Below are 9,978 nucleotides of genomic sequence, written 5' to 3'. Positions count from 1 at the left end.
TTGGGCCTGCTTTTCTTCAGCAGGGACAGGGAAGATGGTTAAAATTGATGGGAAGATGGATGGAGCCAAATACAGGACCATTCTGGAAGAATGTCTGCAAAAGACCTGAGACTGGGACGGAGATTTGTCTTCCAACAAGACAATGACCCAAAACATAAAGCAAAATCTACAATGGAATGGTTCAAAAATAAACATATCCAGGTGTTAGAATGGCCAAGTCAAAGTCCAGACCTGAATCCAATCGAGAATCTGTGGAAAGAACTGAAAACTGCTGTTCACAAATGCTCTCCATCCAACCTCACTGAGCTCGAGCTGTTTTGCAAGGAGGAATGGGAAAACATTTCAGTCTCTCGATGTGCAAAACTGATAGAGACATACCCCAAGTGACTTACAGCTGTAATCGCAGCAAAAGGTGGTGCTACAAAGTATTAACTTAAGGGGCTGAATAATTTTGCACGCCCAATTTTTCAGTTTTTGATTTGTTAAAAAAGTTTGAAATATCCAATAAATGTCGTTCCACTTCATGATTGTGTCCCATTTGTTGTTGATTCTTCACAAAAAAATAGTTTTATATCTTTATGTTTGAAGCCTGAAATGTGGCAGAAGGTCGCAAAGTTCAAGGGGGCCGAATACTTTCGCAAGGCACTGTATATATATATTTTTTTTTGACTTACTTACACTATTGGCCTTTTAGAGGATGAGGCTTGGGTAATTACAGAGCTAGATGTTGGCGATGGGAGAGCTTGCTGTATAACAACACTAGCATCTGAGGTTGCTAGAAGCACATTGGGGACTTGGAGAGATGCAGGATGGACTATAGTAGAGCTTGGCAGTGAGGACGGCCAGAAAACACCATTAGAGACCTTAGCTGCATGAATAGTTCCAACGAAAACCATTTTCTAGATACCGTTTACAAAGATAGTAACTATTTGATTATCAGTTAGTACTCTATGGGTCTGGTGTACAAAATATAGCCCAAAAGTGATTTCTTTATCCAAACCATTTGTACAGTTCTGGTAGAAATGTGTTTATTTTTGTGAAGGAGTGAAACCATCAATCAAAGCAGTGTGGAAGAGAATCAGCGTTTCATCAGATAAAACAGTACAGTGAGACTATTCAACGGAAGACAAAGCTCCCAGAAAAATAAGTGGTTAGTCTGTGAAGAAGCTATTCAGAAAGGTGGTTAGTCTGTGAAGAAGCTATTCAGAAAGGTGGTTAGTCTGTGAAGAAGCTATTCAGAAAGGTGGTTAGTCTGTAAAGAAAGGTATTCAGAAAGGTGGTTAGTCTGTGAAGAAACTATTCAAAAAGGTGCTGCAAATGAGTATAAACTTCATTCTGAGAAGACAAAATATTTTAAACTGTAGATCAACTCCATTACACTGGGTGGTCATAACGGAGAACAATTCACTCTGAGCTTCATGCAATGTTGTTGAGCAACATCTCTGATAAGCCATACATTTGGGGTTCACGGATACCGTATGACTAGACTTATGGTAGTACGTCTGTATAGTTTTATTTTTTCTACTGTTATGTTACCAGGTAAGTTGACTGAGAACACATTCTCCTTTACATCAATGACCTGGGGAATAGTTAAAGGGGAGAGGAGGGGGATGAATGAGCCAATTGTAAACTGGGGATGATTAGGTGACCGTAATGGTTTGAGGGCCAGATAGGGAATTTAGCCAGGACACCGGGGTCAACACCCCTACTCTTACAATAAGTGCCATGGGATCTTTAATGACCTCAGAGAGTCAGGACACCCGTTTAACGTCCCATCCGACAGACAGCACCCTACACAGAGCAGTGTCCCCAATCACTGCCCTGGGGCAATGGAATATTTTTTAGACCAGAGGAATGAGTGCCTCATACTGGCCCTCCAACACCACTTCCAGCAGCATCTGGTCTCCTATCCAGGGACCAACCAGGACCAACCCTGTGTCACAAGCAACTAATATTGAGAAACTTGGATATAGCAACTAAAACTAGAATCTACCAACTAAAACTAGGATCTACCAACTAAAACTAGGATTTACCAACTAAAACTAGGATCTAGCCTACATTTATATCAACTAATTCACCTGGATATCACTGTATGAAGTAAACCAAATTCGTTACCTTGTCATCCCTTGTTGTAGATTCTGGATGGGGCAGAGGGCTGTCCCAATGTGCCACCACAGCTGAGTGGTCCTCAATTTTGTTATGTATGATCATCGGTGTGGCAAGAGGCGACAAATCCAAGGGCACCTGCATGTCAGAAACAAATGTCAACAGATCAGATCAGATCAAAACTGAAGCAACCTGTACTATGAATGTAAAGAGCGTTATTCTTGAAAGAACCACTGGTTAGTAACTAGTCACCTTGTTGATGTCATCCACAGCAGCTATTTTGAAGTCATGCTCCATAGGGACTGGTAAGCTCGTTGAAGAGTCCAACTTCCTCACAGTACTTCAAAATGGGTGTAGGTGTTGGCTTTGGGTCTGCAACAGAAGGCAATCTCTCTCACACGTCGCTTGAATGAATTCTATCACTTAACAGTGGTGTAAAGTACTTCAGTAAAAAAAATATTTTAAGTTCTACTTAAGTAGTTTGAGGGAATCTGTACTTTACTATTTTGACAACTTTTACTTCACTACATTCCTGACGAAAAGATGGTACTGTTCACTCCATAGATTTTCCGTGACAACCCAAAGTACTCATTACATTTTGAATGCTTAGCAGGACAGGAACATTGTGAAAGTCATGGACCTATCAAGAGAACACCTGGTCATCCCTACTGCCTATGGTCTAGTGGACTCATTAAACACAAATGCATATTTTGTAAATATTGTCTGAGTGTTGGTGTGCCCCTGTCTATCCATAAATTAAAAAATATATATAAAAAAAAATGGTACCATCTGCTTTGCTTAATATAAGGAATTTTAAATTATTTATACTTTTACTTTTCATACTTAAGTATATTTCAAACCAAATACTTTTCGGCTTCTCCTCAAGTAGTATTTTACTGGGTGACTTTCTATTAAGGTATCTTTACTTTTACTCAAGTATGACAACTGGGTACTTTATCCACCAGTCACTTAGTAATTGGTTTGAAACCCCTTGTAGTGCTCACCGGCTAGTATGACACCGTTGCCTCTTGCTGGACCAAACTTTAGTGTCATCTCATGTTTGTGTTCGTGGACAGCCAAATGGTCTTCATTTGTAAATCGCTATGAAAAGATGATAAATATATACTTTACACATTACACATATAACCACAAAGCAAACCACAGGGACTTTTAAAACATACCTGACCACATCCAGGAGCAGAACATAAGAACGGTTTGTCATCACTCATTATTTAGGAATTCCTTTTACACCCGGAATAAAGAATATATATATATATATATATGATTTGTACTTTAGTAGGTAGAACATTCCAGATTAATGTTCCTCACCTTATAGGCTCTTTCAAATATTTTATCTTGGAGACAAAGCTTATTGATGGCAAGTTGGCAACTGCCTCTTGTAAATGCATGGTCTTTTCCAATCAGGAGTGAGAATATTGTTGGGGTTAGAGGAAGAAAAAAAAAATCTTATCAAAATGGTTAGTGGAAACTCGAATTGTGAAAGATGACACTCGACGTCATAGTGCGTTTATTCAGAAGAAAAAGTTGAAACCCAATTACTTAGAATTGTTCAAAAAATAATAATTCAGCGCATTCTTCCAAAACAATGTGCGATGGTTTTGTTTACACACCACTCCTCCGCATCACAAACTAGCTTGCTTGCTCGTCCTATCCACACCGCCTTCGGTCAGAGTAACTTAACATCTGCAAGCATAGTACGGTCGCCATATTAACTATATTTACTAATGTTAATACATGAAGGATGTGCATTTATCAGACTCGTTTTTCTTAACACTTAAATCCCCACTAATGCCAAGAAATCGGTACACGTGCGATATCTTTGTGTACAATCTCCTTGAGCTCGTGCACACTTACCCACCAGCGCAACCCTTCGTATCGAAATCCCTCGTCTGTGCAACTCTCGCGAGAGCAGCATCTCCGCCGTACAGATAGCAACCGCAATTTTATAGAAATGAAGAGAAATCGGTTGACAATACATTTTAGAATATTGTCAATTTCAATTATCTTTATAGCTAGTCATGAGAATAGATGCTGTGATAATTCCAACGACCTTATGTGGATATGACAGCAGAGATTTGGTGCATGCAGTATGCTAGGCCAATGCCAAACAACCACAATGAAACATAACATTTCATATAAAGCACACAAGCGTCCAGATTATTAGAGGATCTAATCTTGAATAAAGTGCTAGGTCAGCAAAGGAACGATCGACATGGGAGTCCAGGTGAACAAGGGGAGAAGGCAGTGGGAAATGAATCCCACCAGAACAGTGAGAATTTATTACAGAAGTCTCCTACATACAAAAGGTGAATGTTATCATCTGTGGGATGGAGGAATGAACCCAGGTAAATACCAAATGCAAAATTGTCCAAAATGAAAGCAAAAAGGAGAAATCTTTTTGGATGAGATCAAGTAGTACCATCCTCAGTTAAATGTTTTCTGTTCTGTGCCGACTGAACATAACCCTGGGTCTTGAAAATGTGACAACCAGGAGCCGGGGTATGAAGGGTGACCCATCTCCAGAAACTACACGGCATGTATGAGAGTATTGGAATTATCTTCAGAAATCGTTGCATCAAAGACACTATGGATGAATTTCCTCTGGGCCCATCCAATTTGGCAATATTTTGGATCTGGTGTTCTCAGGCGTCTTAAAGCTCTAAAATATATTTCTAAGTAATTAGCCAATATTATCCAAGCTTAACCAAACCAAAACAAATATTGTAAAATTATCAAGGGAATCATATCAAGACCTGCAGGCTTTTTGACAGACTACGCATGTTCATTCAGAGTATCCCAAATAAACTGGACCAGTGACCACTATTTAGCACCATCAAATTGTCTAGATTTATTTAATGCCATTTACAAAAGCAAGCGTTCACTTGCTGCCTACTTACATACTTCTATAGAACTGCACTTGAACCAACAAAAGCATCAATGTGGACCCACAGAAGCGAACATATGATGCATTGGAAAATGTGCCAGACTGATTTACAGTAAGTTAAGCAGTTCCTTTGTATAATCCCATGCTGACATTCAATAGAAGCTAGTTGTCTTCTTGATTGTGGTGAAACATAATTCCCAACAGAAAACATACTGCCATATGTTAAATAGTCAAATACATGCATTTTAATTATGTAATTTCTTACATTTTTACAAAACATGTTTTTGTTATTTAGACTTTGAAAATATAAATTTCCATGATACCAACACAGAACATTTTTTTGGTAACCACAATAAAATATGGAGTCACATCAGTAATTACAGTGTTTCTATGAACAATAGATTTGTTACATAGCAAACAAGATTAAGAAGGCAACCATCAAACAGAATAGACCCATGGCTTCAGACAGGGCGAATCCCAGGATAGCATAGGAGAACAGCTGCTGCTTCAGAGATGGGTTCCTGAAAAACACAACACATTTCTATGTAAAAGTCAGCTTTTAAAATCATAGTTTTTTTTTCTTCTTCTGAAAGCTGACATTGACAAGCACATATCTAGGCATCCATTTGTAGATGTGTACTTACCTGGCATATCCAATAATGAGACTGCCAAACACTGTCCCAATTCCAGCACCGGATCCAGCCACTCCGACCGTGGCTGCTCCAGCACCAATGAACTTAGCGGCTGTGTCGATGTCCCTGCTCACAGCACTGGTCTGGAAGCCTCTCAGTGCTACTTGGGTGAAGGGGCTCTGTGGCATGAGGGCTACATTGTTCTGAAAAACAAAGCAAGCCTCTTTTTAATGATAGATAAAAGCACTTCCTACATCAATGTCCATTAGGGGGCTTGAAAACTTCCTACATCAATGTCCATTAGGGGGCTTGAAAACATCCTACATCAATGACCATTAGGGGGCTTGAAAACGTCCTACATCAATGACCATTAGGGGGTTTGAAAACATCCTACATCAATGACCATTAGGGGGCTTGAAAACGTCCTACATCAATGGCCATTAGGGGGCTTGAAAACGTCCTACATCAATGGCCATTAGGGGGCTTGAAAACTTCCTACATCAATGGCCATTAGGGGGCTTGAAAACATTGCATTATATTCGACAGTGAAGAGCATAAAACCTACTGCAAGAAGAGTCTTTCCTCACCTCGGTGTTGACCTCGGGCCTGGACACCATACAGGCAGACAATGGTCTGTAAAGAGTCCGGGAGCCAGCACGGACCTGCACCAGGGGACAAGGACAGAACTGAGTGAAATAAAAATGCACAAATATTTTTGCCTGAGGGTACACACACAGAAGATCTTGAAGGCAATAAATAAAATGACAGATGAAGTGCACACGGCGGTTCAAAGTTCAAGACAAGTAAACGCCTAAGTGTTATGGTTCCCACCGTGAAAGGCGGAACAAGTGCACCTTGGCCTGTGGCAGGCACCTTGACAGTAGCTAGCCACTGTCATCGTGGAACATCATAGAGCTGTACCAAGACATGCATACCAACAACACATTACAATTCGTTAATTCCAACATCATAGCTGCTTTCCCAGCTTAGTCATCAAAAAGTATATAAGATTCGCTCCTCAACGCCACCTGGTAACAGTAACGTTACAAGGCTAAAACACTAACCTGCTGAGTGCACTTTGCACAAGCTAATGTCAAACCGTTACGTTACCAGTAAAACAACCTGTTAAACATGTTTTACCTGAACATGTAAATGTTTCTAGTCAAGTAAAACATGACCTTGGACAGAGAGCCCCAAACACACAAAGACAAAGAAAGAAAAGCAGGCCAGAGGGTTAACTAGCGTAGCTATGTCACAAGCTAGGTAACGTTACAGATAGACTTGGATGCTGAAGCAAGCCAAGTGTCATGTTGACCTTTATTCATAGCTAACTAACGTTAGTCTATAGCTAAAAAGCCGGATAGCTAGTTCCGGCGTAGAGTATCGAATGTGCAAACAGCTAGGAAACTAAAAATAGTGTCACTTACATAGTCATAAACGTTAAACTAGTTAACGTTAGCCAATACCCTTGTCAGACAGTTCAACACAGGCCCATACGAACACAGCCGGAGAATATGAATTCAGATGTAAAATAAACATGGATTAAACAGATTGATGAAAATAACTCACCAGAGCCGGCGTGGAGACGAACTTAGCGCAGGCGTACATTTTCAATTTTAGTCTGTTTTAACCTGGTCGGTCAAATTTGATTGAAGCCCGGGTCTTTCTGCGAAGACATTACAGATATGGTCAATCGGTTTGTAAATGCACAACGATACAACAATAATAATGACAGACCAATGTACACAATAATCCGTACAATATATAACCCTCGCTTGTATTGTTCTACGTGTTGTTTTAACGAAGGATTAAAAAGGATTTGTAACGGACAATTCTTAGCTAGCACTCCTTTCGACACTCACCGACTGCAGAAGGTCGAACCACAGTAGACACAGATGGAACAACGAGGAGATATTTCACCGAATATATAAATGTGAAGCATCCGGTTGGCGTTTCCACTCAACACCAAATGTGGTGATGAGAGGAAGTCCAGTGACCGGCAGTGGGAGAAGATGGCCGATATTCTGCTAATTTTCTCATCGATTAAACATTTGCTCTCCATACAATTTTCTGTTTCCAAAAATAGATTGGGCTGCGTTTTGAAAACTTTGGAGACTCACCCTTTGCCCCAAAAGAGCGTTGTTTAGGAGTGCAGGAGGCATTAGGAGGCGTTCCCTACCGGAAAAATGCTAATAAATGCTGGAACGCACCAATAGGATCTCACTATCACGTGCGTGGCTCCGCACACTATGTTTCATTTGCGCCCATTGGAAACGACAGGCTCCAGTCTATCTTGGGTTAGTTATAAAATCTTCGGCATAGTAGTGCGGCCGCGCAAATCGGTGTTTATAGATTCCCGGATGAAGATTTTGCGACAATGAAAGTGGCATTGCATTAGTGGAAAACAAGACTTTTCCCAAGACAGGCCTAGATATGTTCGAGTCGCTTCCGGGACAATTTTAGAATTTTAGCTGATTCTCCAAACCTGCTACGGTGATTCTCGTAACCTGTCATGTTCATTATCCTAACCTGCTGCAAGAAGTTACTTCTGCTAGTCAAAACCGTCTCACTTGCCCTGAGAACAGTCTTGGTTTCCACTAATGCGATAACAGCGCCACGCAAGGTCATTTCACTATAACTTTATCAAACCCTATACTTTTACGATTGACAACTAAAGAAACATGTAATTGACAAAGATTGTTCTGGTTAATTTACGATGAAAATCCATCGGAGCTCCATGAATGAAATGTATTTAGGCCTTTAATGTAGAGGCCTACCCTTTGAATAGGTATGTCTTGTCTAAATATTAAACCAATACATATAAATAGCACAAACGGGAAGAATCAACTTATTTTCCACAGAACGTCTGGCCTAGAGAATAGCAGCATTTGACAAATATATTGATTGAATGGTTGATATAGACTGGACTAGGCTATCAATGATTAGATTGGTCGTTCATTAAAAGTAATTTCCTCACTTAAATAAGCATGCATCTTTCAAAAAATGTAGAACTAAGAACAGATATAGCCCTTGGTTCACTCCAGATCTGGCTGCCCTTGACCAGCACAAAAACATCCTGTGGCGGACTGCAATAGCATCGAATAGTGTCCATGATATGCAACTGTTCAGGGAAGTCAGCAACCAATACACGCAGTCAGTCAGGAAAGCAAAGGCTAGCCTTTTCAAACAGAAATGTGCATCCTGTAGCTCTAACTCCAAAACGTTTTGGGACTCTGTAAAGTCCATGGAGAACAAGAGCACCTCCTCCCAGCTGCCCACTGCACTGAGGCTAGGTAACACGGTCACCACTGATAAATCTATGATAATTGAACATTTCAATAAGCATTTCTCTACGGCTGGCCATGCTTTCCTTCTGGCTACCCCAACCCCGGCTAACAGCTCTGCACCCCCCGCCGCTACCTGCCCGAGCCTCCCCAGCTTCTTCTTCACCCAAATCCAGATAGCAGATGTTCTGAAAGAGCTGCAAAACCTGGACCCGTACAAATCAGCTGGGCTAGACAATCTGGACCCTCTCTTTCTAAAATTATCCACCGCCATTGTTGCAACCCCTATTACCAGTCTGTTCAACCTCTCTTTCGCATCGTCCAAGATCCCTGAAGTTTGGAAAGCTGCAGCAGTCACCCCCCTCTTCAAAGGGGGAGACACTCTAGACCCAAACTGTTACAGACCTATATCCATCCTGCCCTGCTTTTCTAAAGTCTTCGAAAGCCAAGTTAACAAACAGATCACTGACCATTTCGAGTCCCACCGTACCTTCTCCGCTGTGCAATCCGGTTTCCGAGCTGGTCATGGGTGCACCTCAGCCACGCTCAAGGTACTAAACGATATCATAACCGCCATTGATAAGAAACAATACTGTCCAGCTGTCTTTATCGACCTGGCCAAGGCTTTCGACTCTGTCAATCACCGTATTCTTATCGGCAGACTCAATAGCCTTGGTTTCTCAAATGACTGCCTCGCCTGGTTCACCAACTACTACTTATAAGTCTATGCTAGGTAAAGCTCCGTCTTATCTCAGCTCACTGGTCACGATAACAACACCCAACCGTAGCACGCACTTCAGCAGGTATATCTCACCGGTCACCCCCAAAGCCAACACCTGCTTTGGCCACCTTTCCTTCCAGTTCTCTGCTGCCAGTGACTAGAACAAATTGCAAAAATCGCTGAAGCTGGAGACTTAGATTTCCCTCACTAACTTTAAACATCAGCTATCTGAGCAGCTAACCAATCGCTGCAGCTGTACATAGTCCATCTGTAAATAGCCCACCCAATCTACCTATCTCATCCCCATAATGTTTTTATTTACTTTTCTGC

The 9,978-nt window shown here is 41.2% G+C and overlaps 1 protein-coding gene and 1 pseudogene across 1 annotated transcript; both read right to left on the bottom strand.

Moving 5' to 3' along the window:
- Window positions 1–674: 674 nt before the first annotated feature.
- On the bottom strand, window positions 675–3,335 carry LOC139404753 (cyclic AMP-dependent transcription factor ATF-2-like; annotated as a pseudogene).
- A 1,615-nt stretch (window positions 3,336–4,950) lies between these two features.
- LOC139404750 (ATP synthase F(0) complex subunit C2, mitochondrial-like) lies at window positions 4,951–9,069 on the bottom strand. The gene is made up of 5 exons (XM_071147353.1): window positions 7,506–9,069; window positions 7,213–7,309; window positions 6,231–6,305; window positions 5,656–5,846; window positions 4,951–5,532 (listed from the first exon to the last, which is right to left on the bottom strand). Exons 2-5 carry the CDS (start codon window positions 7,249–7,251, stop codon window positions 5,418–5,420), a joined length of 420 nt encoding a protein of 139 aa, XP_071003454.1. The 5' UTR covers window positions 7,252–7,309; window positions 7,506–9,069; the 3' UTR covers window positions 4,951–5,417.
- Between the last annotated feature and the right edge of the window lie 909 nt (window positions 9,070–9,978).

The sequence above is a fragment of the Oncorhynchus clarkii genome, unplaced genomic scaffold (genome assembly GCF_045791955.1).
Source record: "Oncorhynchus clarkii lewisi isolate Uvic-CL-2024 unplaced genomic scaffold, UVic_Ocla_1.0 unplaced_contig_12836_pilon_pilon, whole genome shotgun sequence".
In the NCBI taxonomy this organism is placed as follows: domain Eukaryota; kingdom Metazoa; phylum Chordata; class Actinopteri; order Salmoniformes; family Salmonidae; genus Oncorhynchus; species Oncorhynchus clarkii.
The sequence above is the reverse complement of the archived record's forward strand: the minus strand, read 5'-3'. Positions and strand labels throughout refer to the sequence as shown.

Coding starts and splice junctions, on each gene's coding strand:
- LOC139404750 (XM_071147353.1), bottom strand. CDS start 7,251: ATGTACGCCTGCGCTAAGTTCGTCTCCACGCCGGCTCTG. Junction 6,306..7,212: donor TCGTCTCCACGCCGGCTCTG/GTGAGTTATTTT, acceptor CCCCTGGTGCAG/GTCCGTGCTGGCTCCCGGAC. Junction 5,847..6,230: donor GGCCCGAGGTCAACACCGAG/GTGAGGAAAGAC, acceptor TTTGTTTTTCAG/AACAATGTAGCCCTCATGCC.